This window comes from Aedes albopictus, chromosome 2 (assembly GCF_035046485.1).
Source record: "Aedes albopictus strain Foshan chromosome 2, AalbF5, whole genome shotgun sequence".
Classification (NCBI taxonomy): domain Eukaryota; kingdom Metazoa; phylum Arthropoda; class Insecta; order Diptera; family Culicidae; genus Aedes; species Aedes albopictus.
Genome location: NC_085137.1, coordinates 492,990,659 through 493,006,632, shown reverse-complemented (window position 1 = coordinate 493,006,632; position 15,974 = coordinate 492,990,659). Strand labels below are relative to the sequence as shown.

Here is a 15,974-nt window from a genome sequence, read left to right as displayed (position 1 = left end):
TGTGTGTATGTATGTGTGTATGTGTGTGTGTGTGTGTGTGTGTGTGTGTGTGTGTGTGTGTGTGTGTGTGTGTGTGTACAAATAAACTCACATCACTTTTTGGCAGTAAACCTCAACCGATTTTAACGACCGACGGTTCATTCGGCGGGGAATCTGGTCCCATTGTTTCCTATTGAAAATGGTTCGGATCGGTCCAGCCGTTCCGGAGTTATGGCCATTTAGGTGTTCCGGAACGGTACCCCAGGAAGGGACCAGATATGAAAACGCATCAAACTTATGCATGCGACACATCAAACCATGGCATTTTCGATAACCTGATGAGCGGTAAGCAGAAAAATAGTCTAAGACCATATCTAAACTGGTAGTGTTCCGGAACCGTTTCCGGGTGAACCGCCGGAAGTGGCCAAATATACAATTGAACCAAACCCGTGCATGCGACACATCAAACCACGGCATATTCGATGACCTGATGGACAATGAGCAGGAAAACATTCTCAGACCATATCTGAACCGGTAGTGTTCAGGAACCGGTTCTAGGCGTCCCGCTGGAAGTGGCCAAATATACAAGTAAACCAAACCCATACATGCGACACATCCAACCACGGCATTTTCGATAACCTGATGAGCGGTAAGCAGGAAAATTGTCTCAGACCATATCTGAACCGGTAGTGTTCCGGAACCGGTTCTAGGCGTCCCGCTGGAAGTGGCCAAATAAACAATTGAACCAAACCCATACATGCGACACATCAAACCACGGCATTTTCGATGACCCGATGGACAATGAGCAGGAAAATCATCTCAGATCATATCTGAACCGGTAGTGTTCCGGAACCAGTTCTAGGCGTCCCGCTGGAAGTGGCCAAATAAACAATTGAACCAAACCCATACATGCAACACATCAAATCACGGATTTTCGATTACCTGATGGACAATGAGCACTGAGCAGGAATATCATCTCAGACCATATCTGAACCAGTGTTCCAGAACCGGTTCCGGGGTTCCCACCGAAGTGGTCAAATCTGAAAGAGAAACAAACCCGTGCATGCGTCACATCAAATAGCGACTTTTTAGATTACCTAATGCAACCAGGCCAGCAAGTGTTTCGGAATCGGTTTTGAGTGGCCGGAAGAGGCCAAATATAAAAGTAAACCAAATCCAGGCATCTGACACATCAAATCGTGACTTTTGCGATAACCTGATGAACAGTTAGCCAGAAAATAGCCTTAGATCACACTAGAGACAACTGGTAGTGTTCCGGAATTGGTTCTGAGAGTCCCGTCGAAATTGTCAAACCCTGCATGTGACACCTTCAATTTGCAACGTTTTTGGTTAACCGATGAACAGTTAATAAGACAATAGTGTCAGACCATATTTGGTTCAGCCGGTTGTTACCCGGAATCAGATCCGGGTAGTAAAATGTAAAATTCAACCAAACCCATGGATGCGGCACATCAAATCACGACCAGTCTTGACGACATTCGATACTTTTTACTACCTTCATTTCGCTACCGCAGTCGTGTGTCAGCTTGCTTTGTTACATTCGAGCGCTACCGTTACCTCTTACACACAACACGAGCAGTAGAACGAAGATCAATAAACATAAGAAAGGGTCAAATCAATGTCATCTGACACGATGACATTTGTCTAGTTCTAGCTTTACGCATAGATTTTCAGCCAATTCCGATTATGAATGTTAATATTAGTTTATTCTTGCATGTTGCATTGAATGCGACACATAGATGGGCAATATAGCTCTTATTATGGAAGAAGACAGGAATAACAAAAGCCGAACCGTCTCCTGAAGCCGCTATCGTCGTGAAGTGCATTCGTTTGACATTTTTGTTTCGAACAGTAGTTTGATTGCTTGTGTTGCGAATGTCGAAAACAAAGGAGGCTCAATATTAGGTTGTCCCAAAATTGCACATGGTCGAAAAGCTTGGGGGCTCACCCTGCAAATGATAGCTAAGGGTGTTAGAAACAAACTTTTGTATGACGGCAACTTTCAAAAATGACGTTTAGAGGTCGCCCCAGCGAGATTTTTGAAAAATGGTCATTTTTTGTAATAAATTTCATACAAATATATTTTACCGTACAAAAATTGGCAATACCCACTGTTTTTATATTTTTTACAGCTTGATATGGATCCAAACTTCTTGGGAAAAATAATTAACGACATGTTTTGCAGGTAACTTTTTGATACTGAATTTTTGAATTTACTAAAATTTGTCATTTTTTGATATACTTTGCATTTATTCCATCATAAAAAGTATCTGAACCTATTGCTAATTTAAAACAATTTCCATAAAAAGATAGGAAATTTTATAAGGAAAAACTTTGCCGAAGACAGCATGGCGTTTTTTCTATCCGTTTTAGAGTTATTCACGATTTACTATATGGTGAAATCTGGATTTTTAGGTATTTAAAAAAATTACAAAAGAACTGCCCAAAAACACATACAAAGTAAAAAATTACGTATGCTCAACAAGTTTTTGTCTTGATTGTGTTTAGGAATTATGGTAGCATCATTTATTGAATTTTTGTTTCCGTTGACAAATCCATTTTCTTTGATCTAGAAAGGCACCTACTAGCGAGAAACTTTATCATTAGGTACCATTTTGAGATGCCTCAGTAGGCCAGGGCATTTATAACGGTTATGTACTGACAATGGTTTATACGAGCATAATACCAACTATTAAGTCTATGATAATACACAATCAAACGCACAGCATATTTTCTATATCATTTAGAAGGTGTTACATTCCGCAAAACATGTCGATTTTGTTTTTCAATGATGTTGTTCAAATCGTTCAAAGACATGAATAAAATGTTCTAGTAGCCCCAATCATTTTGATAAACAGATAGGACGATAAAAGTGACGTCACTTGTTTACGTCCAAAACTGTTGTTTACCAATAATAGCTTACCTTGTCTTATTGTATGCCGTGTATGTGCTATGGTAATTAAGTTGTTCTAACTTTGGATAACATTACGTTAACTCACTGGCTCAGCTCATCCCATTCGTTTCAATTTTCCTCGGTGTATCTTATTTTCGGTGTTGATAAGATAGTTCAAATCAGTAGATGTTAAAAAAGACATGCCCTGCTTTTCAGAATGTCTTGAATTGGAACTTAGTATCTGAAAATTGGTATTCTTACGTAAGATGTTCGTAATCGCGATTAGAATTTGGCATGGATCAACGTATTCGCCTTTATTCACTTTGCCACTGTTTCCTGGGCTGTTTCACTGGTCCAGGACTCATACGTCTTCATGTAGAAAAATAATTTAGAATATCGACAGTAACGTAAGATAAACGCGAAAGTATGGCTTAACATTTTGTGGAGAATATCTTTAAAACATCAATAGGCTGTACAAAGCTTGTCAAGAGAGCTAGCTTTTTAAGAAATCTTTGCTAGTTAATTTCTATATAAAGGAATTGAATAACAAAAAATAAAAATCAAATAATTATGTCACCATAATTCCATAACACAATCAAGACAAAAACTTTTGAGCATATGTGATTTTTTACTTTGTATGTGTTTTTGGGCAGTTCTTATGTGACATTTTTAGAAAAAATACCTAAAAATTCAAATTTCACCAAATAGTAAATTGTGAATAACTCTAAAACGGATAGAAAAAACGCCATGCTGTCTTCGGCAAAGTTTTTCCTCATAAAATTTCCTATCTTTTTATGGAAATTATTTAAAATTAGCATTAGGTTCAGCTACTTTTTATGATGGGTAAAATGCAAAGTATCTCAAAAAATGACAAATTTTGGAGAATTCAAAAATTCAATATCAAAAAGTTACCAGCAAAACATGTCATTAATTATTTTTCCCAAGAAGTCTGAATCCATATCAAGCTGTAAAAAATATAAAAAATAGTGGATATTGCCAATTTTTGTACGGTAAAATATATTTGTATGAAATTTATTACGAAAAATAGCCATTTTTCAAAAATCTCACTGGGGCGACCTCTAAACGTCATTTTTGAAAGTTGCCGTCATACAAAAGTTTGTTTCTAACACCCTTAGCTATCATTTGCAGGGTGAGCCCCCAAGTTTTTTGACCATGTGCAATTTTGGGACAACCTACTCAATATCGACGGAAAGGTTCAAATGACTGTGATCTCTAACAAGACTGATCACGACTTATCGACAACCTGATGGAAAAATAGGGTCACACCACATTAGATTCCCGGTAGTGTTGCGGGTTCAGCTGTGGCTTCGAAAGTGATTAGAAGTAAAAGTGAATCAAACCCATACATGCGATAAATCAAATCGCGGTGATTAGGTGAAGGTGAAGAATTAGCAATTTAGTAATCTCAGACCATAATTGGGACAACCGGTAGTGTCATGGAATCAGATCCGGGTATACCACCGGAAATTACCAAATATAAAAATGAACCAAACCCATACATACGACTCATCAGATCGCAGATTTTTTGATAATCTAATGAACGGTTAGCAAGAAAATAGCCTTAGATCACATTACAGACCAGCTGTTGTGTAGCAGAACAAACGTTCATGTGAAAAATTAAATCGTGGCTTTGTTTAATGGCCTGATAAACATTAGGTATGAACAACAGTGACGAATAGGTCTGAGTTATCATATATGAAAGAGAACGAAATATAGACAAATCTAAAGCGATCCCATAAAATCGTACCATTCCAGGTTCCTAAGGTATAAATTTATAGCAGGATGGGTCAACGTTGAATGGAAATATAAGAATTTGATCGCGTCAACAGAAGATGGCGGCTGTTTTAATGAATTTTGAGCTCTAAAACTATGTAAAATATGTATATTTGGTATGGGAAATATGTTCGGAGTCCACCAGAGTATCCAAGATGGCGGTCCAAAATCCAAGATAATGTCCCAGTATTCAAGTTAGCGCCTATTTGAAAGGATTTTAAATTCTTGCATTATGGGCATATTTTGAATGGAAATATGTCCAGAATTCAAAATTTGTAATTAGAAAACCCAAGCTGTGCGCTGTTTTACAAGGTCTGCAATATGACTATAGCTTGAATGGGGAAGAATGCCGGTCTTCGTCCAAAATTGGTAACCAGAAAACCATAAACGATATGCCAAAATTCAATACGGTGACTATTTTATGTAATTTTAGGTGCAGAATCCAAAAATGAATACCAGAACATCCAAGATGGTGTCTCAATGTTCAAGATGGCGCTTAGTTTAGTTGGGGTAGATATCCGGAGTCAAAAAATGATGACCGAAATTTTACGGCTATAACACTTGTTTGGTTTGAATTTTGGATCGTTGTCTTATATTTTCTGAATATTGGATGTTCTGCTAATACAAAATGTATCCATATTGAGTAGATTTAGCAAGCAGTTTCCATTTTGTATTTATGTCAATGTCATCAACACGTCGCTTGAGTTTTGTTGAAAGGATATTTAAAAGCACGAGAAAGGCATCATCACCGCTAGGTGGATTAATTAGGGTTTTTAACATTTCTCCAGGAGTTCCTTCACGAGTTTCTTCTGGAGTGTTTGATGGGATTTATCTTGGATTTTTTTCCAAAATTAAAAAGGAACCTTTTTTTTGTTTTCAACCATAAGTTTCTTCTAAAATTCCTCTTCTGTGATTCTTTTAGTAATTGTTTCAGGAGACCCTGCTAGGGTTCATCGAGGAGTTCATTCAGAACTTTTTCCAGGATTTTCATCTGAATTCACCAGGAAATATTTCTCAATATCGTTATAAACATGTGAGAAAATGCCAGCATGAACTTTTGGTAAAAATTCACAAGAATCTGCAGGAAGTAACTCCTTGAGGAATCCTGGGGGAATCACGGAAGGAGTTTCTGAAGGAATTATGGAAGGAAGAATATCCAGGACTTGTTCGGGAATTCTCGAATCAATCCCAGAAAGTACTTCTGGAAAATCCTGGAAAAAAATCCCGGAAATAAATCTCTAGAAGGAACTATTGGTGTTATCTCAAAAGGGACAATGATAGGAATGCTGGATGGAATCATAGTGGAGATTCCTGGTGGAATCGCGAAAGGAGCTCTTGGAGGACTCCTGGAGAAAAATCTTGAATGAATCACAGAAGGATCTCTTGGAGGAGAATGAGGAAAGAATCCCAGAAAAAAAACTCATGCGACAATCCAAAAAATACTCCTTGAGGATTCTGGCCAGATGAGGTATTCCTGAAGGAGTTTTGGATTAAATTTATGGAAGAATCCCGGAAGATGGAGAAATCAGTGAACAAAATTCTGTAGCAATCCCAGAAGGAACTTCTGGAGGATTTATACAAAAGAGTGCCTTTTTCGGACTCACCATTTTTTTTTTCAGATTTGTTTAGCCTTGTTTCTACACCGTAAATAAACTTCAAAGAGATTTTTACATATCACCTTTTGACAGATGCGAAACTGTTAGACAGCTCCGCCCAGTACAAAACCCGACGAGGGGTGATCCAAAAAAATAGCTTCCAATTGATTTATTAGTTCCTGGGCACCATAGCTCATGCATATTTGGATTTCAGCCCAGTTTGGCGTACAAATTCAGAATGTGGAATTATCTTAACTCCACTAAAGAAGCCAATTCCGGATGAAATTCGTATCAGAAGGAACTCCTTGTGCAAACCCAAAAGATATCCGTGAAATATCTTCTGGAAGAACCAATGAACGAATTCGAGGAGGAACTTTTGGTCGAATCTCAGAAGCAAGAATCTTAAAAAGTAGAATATTCTACTGGATTCCCAAAATCAAAAGGAACTCATGAGCTCAAGGAGGAATTTTGTAGAGGCTCTGAAAAAAGTCTCTTCCAGCAATCCCAGCACACAACGCCGGCGGAATTTAGAGGTCCAAATCGTATAGCAGCCGCGGCGTGCAGTGGCCTATATAGCCATTTACCTGGGATGGAAAAGCATCTGTTGGCATTGCTCTATACCCCTATTTCTAAAATAATTCTTGAGGAATCTCAAGCAGAACTCTTGATGTAATTTTAGATGGGAATCTCACTATTGAGTATCAAGGAATCAGTCACAGCAACATATCGCGAACCATCAACTAGAATTGCAGTCACTTGATATTTTCAAACACCGACGGGTGGCGTTCGGTTGTGAGAAACGACCAGAAATGTTTGGTTATTTGGTGCTTTCCGGAAGTAATCGTTGTTGGATCCGTTGATGATAAACAAACAAAGCATTTGTGTTCGATTCAGTTAAATAAGTTCGTGTGTATTTTATCTTTTTTTAAAGGTAGATAAGACAATCTGGTTTCACTCAATCGAAAAGATCTGCTTAAAAGGATCACTACAAGAAGGTATTATTTTGTTCAAAGAATTCGATTGACTCTTTTCTTCGTATTCTTTTTCAGGTTATCTTAAGCTCGACTAAAAAATTACTTAGTTTTTTTTTACCGTGATAAAATCGAAAAACCTACGGAAATGCGAGGTAAAATATTCACTTAAAATTGACTACTATTTACCACTGTACTATGGTTATCCGAATCAATTCAATCTGAAACCCAATTTCAATATCGAAAGATATTATTTTGGGATGACTTATATATGGCTTACGCCCTTGTGCACGGGCTTGTACTGAGATTACAATTTGGATCAGTGTATTCTATGAAAACCACGAATGCTTTTCTTTTGATCAAGCTACAGTTTTGCAATTCTGTAAAGCTGGTGGTAAAAAACCCAGATTAATCCACCTAGTGGTGATAGTGCCTTTCTCGTCAAACATGTACCCATGATCTTTCCTTGGTTGGGATACGACTGGGATTATTTTGCTTCAGAATGTTGGCTTCAGCCTTTTGGGGGAATCGAAAACACTAGTTTATGATTTTTTCCGACGTTTCGATCTGTATGGGGCCTTTTCAAGGGTTTAATCGGTCAAGGTTTCCTAGTCATGATGGCCTTGCCTAACTTAAAAATGTCATACGAAAGCTTTGGTATCTATTGAGTCCATTCGGTTTGAAACCATCGTGATGTGGACAATCTCATACCTATCGGGCGGTTTAGAATTCGGTCCCTGTTTTTGGTATCTTCTACTATTGTTTGTTTAGCTAGATTCTGTGCTAGGGCCATCATTCCGAAGCATGATCTTTCCGTCGACGTAATGCGAACTGTTCCTGAATCCTGAGAATACCTTATTTAGAAAAGCAATAATTTTAATAAAATTGGGAAATTTATTAGTTGAACATATTCCGATGTTACGTTAAACGTGGTTAGATTGGGCTGAAAAATATCATTTTTTTTTTTGTCTGTATTTACGAGATTTTTAACCCTAGGCTAGTTCATCTCGGGACCCACGCTTTACTTCCCTTCCGAAGGAAGAACCCACATTTTGTGAGTATGTCGGGAGTGGGATTCGATCCCAGGTCCTCGGCGTGATAGTCTTGTGTTCTAACCACCACACCAGGTCCGCTCCACAGGAAAAATATCAGAATTTTCAGTTGACTGCTTGAGCACCTTCACTATCACTGAAGACCGATCAACATCAAGACGATAATTACAAGCTAGGATATAACGTCTTTCACAATCATAGATGACTTTACGGCAGGCCTGCTCAACCTTTCGTGGCCGCGGGCCACAAGTGATACTCCATACCAGTCGACGGGCCAGACATTAAATTTCGACATCAAATTTCGAAAGCATGAATGCAACAGTGAAATTTTGTACCTCCGATTACCCGTTCTCACGGCAAATCACAACACTGACATCATTTGGGTCATAAACATGTGAGCAAGAATTCTTGATTTTTTGCAAAAATCACCCTGAATACTTTTTTCTGAATTTTGCCGAACTGCAGGTTGCAGCAAACAATTTGCTGAAATTCAGCAAACTTCCCTGATCCGTTCAGTAAACTCTGCTGTTCAGCAGCAACGTTTTTCTGAAATTCAGTAAATTTTGCAGAAATTCTGCTTCAAATTTGGCTGTACCTTTCAAGTTTAAAATTTTTAAATTTATGTATTTAAATTTTTTAATCTTTGAAAATTTTATACAAAACACTCTACCTATTTCGAGTTTATTTTTAATATGAAATTTTATTTAAATATGAAATATCTTCAAATATTTCAATCCTTGGGCCCATACTAAATTCCATAAGAAAATTCCCAGTAGTTTTAGACGGAAAAGAGGATTGATTTCTCCGGTGATGATGCGATAATTTACTCATATAACGTCGACCTATCCTACTGTATATTTTTACACCTCAGTGACTTGATGAGATTGCTTTAGTACAGATAAACAGACATATCATTTGTAACATATTGCTATTATATTCATCGTTACGAAAAAATAATCGCCGATTGCTAATCAGGTTGCGTTTCACTGCGGCTTGATGTTGGTAGTGAGTAGACGTCAAACGAGCAACAACGATTAATATTTGTTTCAACCGTTGAAAACAAGGACGATGGAGAGTGAGTAGAGTAAGACGTCTGTATGTATGTGGCCTTAGTTCAGTCAAAATTTTGTTTTCTTACACATATTTATCGCTTGCATTGACTTTGTTCATTTTTGAAGTTCCTGCGAAGCACCCTAGGAAGCACCCAATGCTGGTTTTGCATCACTATCGGTAGCCTCTAATGTGGTCTGAGCCTATTTTCTTGCTAATCGTTCCTCATGGTTTAAAATCCGCGGTTCGATGTGTCACATGCATAGGTTTGGTTCTTTTTGGCATTTGGCCACTTCCGGCTGGACACCCTAGATCGGTCCTGGAACACTATCGGTAGCCTTTATAAAGATCTTCGTTGTGGTCTGAGCCTATTTTCTGACTAATTGTTCATCACGTTATTTTAAAAGCCGCTGTTTAATGTGCCACAGGCATGGGGTTTGATATCTACTACATTTGACCACTTCCAGCGGGACATCCGGAACCGGTTCCGAAACTCTATCGGTTGATCCAAATATGATCTGAAACTATTCTCTTTTATTAACCGTTTATCAGGTTGCCTGAAGAGCTTGCGATTTGATGCGTCGCATGTAAGGGGTTGGTCAACTTTTATACTTGGCTATTTCCGGCGTGACATCTGGAACCGGTTCAGTAACACTACCGGTTCCGATATGGTCTGAGAATGTGTCCCTGCCCACTGTTCATCAGGATATCGAAAAAGCCGCTGTTTGTTGTATCGCATGTATGGGTTTGGTTCACTTTCATATTTAGCCACTTCCGGCGGAACATCCAGAACCGGTTCTGGCACACTACCGGTTCAGATATGGTCCGAGAATAATTTCCTGCCTACTGTTTATCAGGTTATCGAAAAACCCGCTGTTTGATGTGTCGCATGTATGGCTTTGGTTCACATTCATATTTGGCCACATCCGGCGGATCACCCGGAACCGGTTCCGGAACACTACCGGTTAAGATATGGTCCGAGAATATTTTCCTGCCTACTGTTCATCATGTTTTCGAAAGTGCGGAGCTTTGATGTGTCGCATGAATGGGTATTTAGCGTTTTCATATCTGGCCCCTTCCTGGGGTACCGATCCGGAACACCTAAATGGCCATAACTCCGGAACGGCTGGACCAATCCGAACCATTTTCAATAGGAAACAATGGGAACAGATTCCGCGTCGAATGAACCATTGGTCATTAAAATCGGTTGAGGTTTACTGCCAAAAAGTGATGTGAGTTTTTTTTGTACACACACATACACACACACACAGACATCACCTCAATTCGTCGAGCTGAGTTGATTGGTATATGTGACTCGACCCTCCGGGCCTTCTATCAAAAAGTCATTTTTGGAGTGAACATATAGCCTTTCCAGTACACTTAGTGTACGAGAAAGGCAAAAACGTGTCCGTGTCTTTAAACTATCATCACTGCTTCCAGGGTAATTTTCCAATTGTTGCACGGCTAAAAACTCGCCTATTGTTGCACACTCCATGTTATTCTTATGAGGTGTGCAACAATTGGCGAATTTTTAGCCGTGCAACAATTGGAAAATTACCCTATTTGTAATGCAAACTTTTAGGAAAATACGCAGATTGCTACTTCCGCTTCTTATCACCTGTATCATATTCACATTCAGTTAGAAAGCATTCCAGTTCACCGCGCTGATATCTGACGACATCAGCCATATGGCGGCAAACAAATCTACAGTTCTGCATTAATTAACCAACCTAAAATGTTTTACCTACTTCCCATATTGAGTTTCCACCGACTTTTCCCGTTTTTCCACCGCAAACATTTTCACAAATTTTAGTATGATGACCCTAAAAGCCTCTAATGAGCCTCTCTTCGCCTTGCGCTTCATTTCTACTTTCAGCATACATTTTCCGCTACCGATTAATTGCAATCCCGCAGATCACTACTTCAAATTGGTCTGCGATTACAGCCAAATCGATCATGTGGAAAACGATCATCATCTGCAGCAGCAGCAGCCACAGCCACAGCGAGAAGAAACGGACAGCAGCAACAAAACGAGATACGAGATCGTGCGCAAGTGCCATATGGAAAACATTGGCAAAAAGTGCCTGATGGGACCACCGTACCACCAAAATGATGTGATTGATAAGCTTTGTCGGTGAGGGGGAACGAACCATTTTCGCCTATTAAATGTTTTAACGCTCAATTTCCACGCGTCTGCCACCTCATTTTTACCTCCATCCCTCCCCTCTCCTTTCCTCACACACAGAGATAATCACCACGCATGCTGGCCGTCGCAGCTCTATCTATTGCTCCGCCGGGGCGTCATCGACAGCGTTCGCAACGTTCGGCAGCACGTCATTGTGACGCTTTTGTTTTTGGTAAGTCGCACGGTTTGATCTAGTTCGGGTAGCGAGTGGGCACAGTGGGAATGTTTTGGGAGGAGAGGTGGACAAAATTGTATTATGTTATATTCCATGGATTTCTTTCAATAATAAATAGCATTTAAAGGGGTTTATCATCACTAACGTTGAGTGTTAAAACTATAATAGTTTAGATAATTTTATTAATTGAAAAATTAAAAAAAAATACGAATCAACTGGTAATAGTCTTTTGTTTACACATTTTACTTCTACAGCTAATAGGAGAACTTACGTATTTTCCGCCGTTTTGTTCTCTTTGACATGTTTAATTTAATCTGTTGAACTCAACGTTGACATCAAATCTTTCCCAAACTAGTGGAATTATACTCCCAAGTTTATGGCAGTTTGGTCGAAAATAACTCATGACAAAGAGAACAAACCTACCGATAATACCCAAAGTCACCCTATATCGGGAAAATATTGATTGTTACTCGTGATTTTTTATTGACATATTGATATCCTTTTTCGAGGCTCTAATAAAACAAAAAAAAAACGGATTGATCCACCTAGTGGTGATAGTGCCTTTGTCGTCGAATATGAACTCATGTAGTTTTCGTCGACATTAGTCGGTATTCCTGAAACCTGAGAATACTTTTTTTAGAAATGAAAGAATTTTATCAAAGCCAACATCGATTGTTTTTATCTGTATTAACGAGATTTTTAGCCCTAGACTCTTGGGAACCACGCTTTACTTCCTTCCGAAGGAAGAACTCACATTTTGTGAGTTTGTCGGGAGTGGGATTCGATCCCAGGTCCTCGGCGTAATAGTCAAGTGTTCTTACCATCACGCTAGGTCAGCTCCCAACATAGAATTGAGAAACTTATTGGTGGCACATATCATAATCACAGATGACTTTGTAGTTTATTTGTTTACTTTAGTCTATGTTTTATTATCATATTGGTTACATAATTCATGGAAAATTTTACAAAAGAAATGCAAGCAGACATTTTCCATACAAAATCCCATTCAAGATTTCGTAGAATGATTTTATCTTGAATACAACTTTGAATTCAACTTTACATTCCTCTTGACAGAGATGAAAACACTCACTTGTACTCAGATACACCCACTTGCTATTATCTCAGCTCAAAAGGCTGCCAACAAAAGCAGTGAATGGAGGACTTTTACCTTGCAGTTTTACCTAAAATTTTGCCGAATAGAGTAGAGGTCACAAACGCATATTGACGCCGTAAGAGAGCAATGAAGGCAACTCTCCACACGATAAATGCAAATTATGCTCAATCCGTGGAGAGTCGTATTCTACCACGATTTCTGTATACGTACAGGGGATGGCCAAAATGTTTGGGATAGGCAACTTTTTTCTCTCACAAAAAAGTTCAACATGCTATAACTTTTCATAGAGTGCATCAAGAGTGCATTATTGGTACAAATTTGGGCTCGATTGATTAATCTTTCGCAAAGTAAGAACCGTTCGGGTAAAACACTATTTTTTAGACAACTCATTTTTGAGTCATATCTCGGAAACCAGTGAACCGAATTGAATGAAATTTTGAATTTACACCAACAATATACAAATGCTTCACAAACTATTAAAATATTGATACTTTTTGAACGTTGAAAAAAGTTATCATAAATTGACACTATTTGGATTTGTCTCGAAAAATGTATTTTTACCGTCAATGTCAATAAATTTTAGTGTTGATGCCCAAAGATTTTCCATTTCTGTTCTCAAGTTAGCGTCAATCAGATATATTAGAGGCAATTTAGATTAAAAGAAGAACACATTTAGTATTTTTTGTGTGGTATTGTAATTTTGACTTATTTTCTTCTATATGGGGAAAAATTTAAACCCAGTATAACTTAATTCGTCGTGAGAAAATATAGCATTTTATAAGTTTGTATTAAGACTCAATATATCGTTGCTAAATGTTAAAAAAATTATACAATTCGGTTCACTGGTTTCCGAGATATGACAGCCAGGGATGCCAGATGATTTTTTCCAAAAATCTGTATTAGGATTTTAGAAAATCTGTATTTGTCTGTATTTAGAAACTGTGACTGAAAGCCAAAAAACACCAAGTTTCCGTAAATCCGGTCAGACCCCGTTAGAAATCTGTGGGTTCAACATGTAAACAATATGTTTGGGTCCCGAATTTTGCATGAACATTTCTATTTGTAGTAAGTTTTCACTAAACGGTGTAAATAGCAGAACGTTATGGATTTGAATCGTAAAATAAATATGTCTATTCTTAATAATTCTGAACTTTTATGTCACCGGATTTCTGTGAAAATTTCTCCAGGGATTCTTCCAAGAATTTTCCCTGGGACTTTCCTGGGAGTTTCTCAAAAAATATCCTGAAACTGATTCACGGGTTTCCGCAGAAATTCTTTTCGAAAATCCTCATGGGATTCTTTAAAGGATTATAGAGAAAATTCCTTCAGGGATTGCTACATAAGCTATGCTTGTATTTCTTAATATATTTTTTTAATATTTTTGGGTAAATTCCTCCAAATTTTTTTTTCAGGAGTTTTTCTATAGCATTTCTCCGAAAATTTATCAATGAATTTCTCCAGGGGTTTCTCCATGAATTTTTTCTCACGTATGTTGAAAAATGCAATTCCAGGAGTTATTTTTCTTTAACAAACATTCAGAGATTCTATCAGAAATTTAGAAACTTTCAGTTTGTATGAAGAATTAGCATAAGTTAAAATAAACAAAAATAGAGAGATTATAAAAAATAATCTTCAAGAACCGTTCCAGAAATTTTTGCTCAAAATTCTACCTAAAGGATTACTCTATTTTTTCAGAAATTTTCTCGGGATTTTTTTGGAAATTCCTCTAGAAATTCTCGAAAGATTTTTCTGTAAAGTTCCTCCAGGAGTTTATCCAATAGTTCCTTGAAGTATTCCTCTAGGCATTTTTTTTTCAAAAGATATTCTCAACAATTAGTTCTGCAGCAATTGTTGGGTGGGAGAATCTTTTGGAACTACTAATAAGCTTTATTCAAAGATTTTTTCCAGAAATGTTTCAAAGTTAATTTGTAGAGGGTTCTCCAGTTCTTGTAGGCTTCTCAAAGATTCCTTGAAAAATCTCTTTTTTTTTATTTCTTTATTGGTTTTCTAAAATATTCTTCCAAGACATCTCTTCATCAACTGCACGAGTTTTTTTTTTCGATGAATCCTTCAGAAGTACCTCCAGCAGTTTTTCCAAGGATTCCTTAAGAAAATCCTCCAGGGAATCTTTAGAAACTCAATGAAGGATTTCTTAAAAAAAAATCCACGAGTATCTTTGTCTGCGATGTCTGCATTTTTTTAAGAGATTTCTTTAGAAATTCCTCCACGGATTTTCCAGGAATCACTGCAGAAATTTCTCAAGGATTCTTGCATTGATAGATTTACTCCAGAAGTCTATCAAGATTTTTTTTCATTTTTTCTAAAAAAAACATGATGGAGTTTCTGCAGGAATCACTGAACGAATTTTTCAAAAAATCTTGGAGATCCCTGGGAAGAGTTTCCAAACAAATTCCTTTAGGATTTGTGAATAATTTACTTGAAGAGTTTCAGAATTGTTATTTTTTCAGGTATACTCCATGAAGGAACTTCTAAATTTTGAAATCTTGATGCAATCTCTGGAGTCAAATATATCTTCACATACGAATTTCTTAAGAAATCTAAGCAGAAAATTCTGAAAGAAATCTTACTCTTAAGTAAAGTTAGTGGTAAGTAAAAAGAAAATCGGGTTAAGTACTGTGCCTTTGAATTCCACTAAGAATTTGCATCCTTTGACAGATACGTATTTCGACCTCAACTGTAAGGTCGTCTTCGGTATCTCGTACTTGACTCGACTTCAGTCAAGTCCAGTCGAGTCAAGTGTGAGACACTGAAGACAACCTTACAGTTGAGGTCGAAATACGTATCTGTCAAAGGATGCAAATTCTTAGTGGAATTCAAAGGCACAGTACTTAACACGAATTTCTTTGTTTACATCATAGATGAAGTACTTGGAGAAACATTTCGGGAAATCCTTGGTGGAACGCATTACAAAACATTTGCAAATATTCCAAAAATAAATTCTTCAGGTATTTCTTGAAGAATTTTCGTAAAAATTATTTGGAAATATTCCTGAATGAATTTCTCAAAGAATCGGTGGATATATCAATGGAGCTACCCGTCGACAAAACTTTTTCGATAACTTTTAAAACAAATCTCCAGAAGAGTGTGTAAAGTTTTTCTTGCTGGAGTTTGAGAAGGAACCCAT

The 15,974-nt window shown here is 37.6% G+C and overlaps 1 protein-coding gene across 1 annotated transcript in view; it reads left to right on the top strand.

Moving 5' to 3' along the window:
• The window catches only part of LOC109423341 (protein brown), a 30,293-nt gene that overhangs the window by 8,356 nt on the left and 5,963 nt on the right, over positions 1–15,974 (top strand). Inside the window, exons 5-6 of the mRNA XM_062854238.1 lie at positions 11,232–11,489; positions 11,601–11,712. Of these exons, the coding sequence (XP_062710222.1) occupies positions 11,232–11,489; positions 11,601–11,712 (370 nt within the window). The remainder of the gene's footprint in view (positions 1–11,231; positions 11,490–11,600; positions 11,713–15,974) is intronic.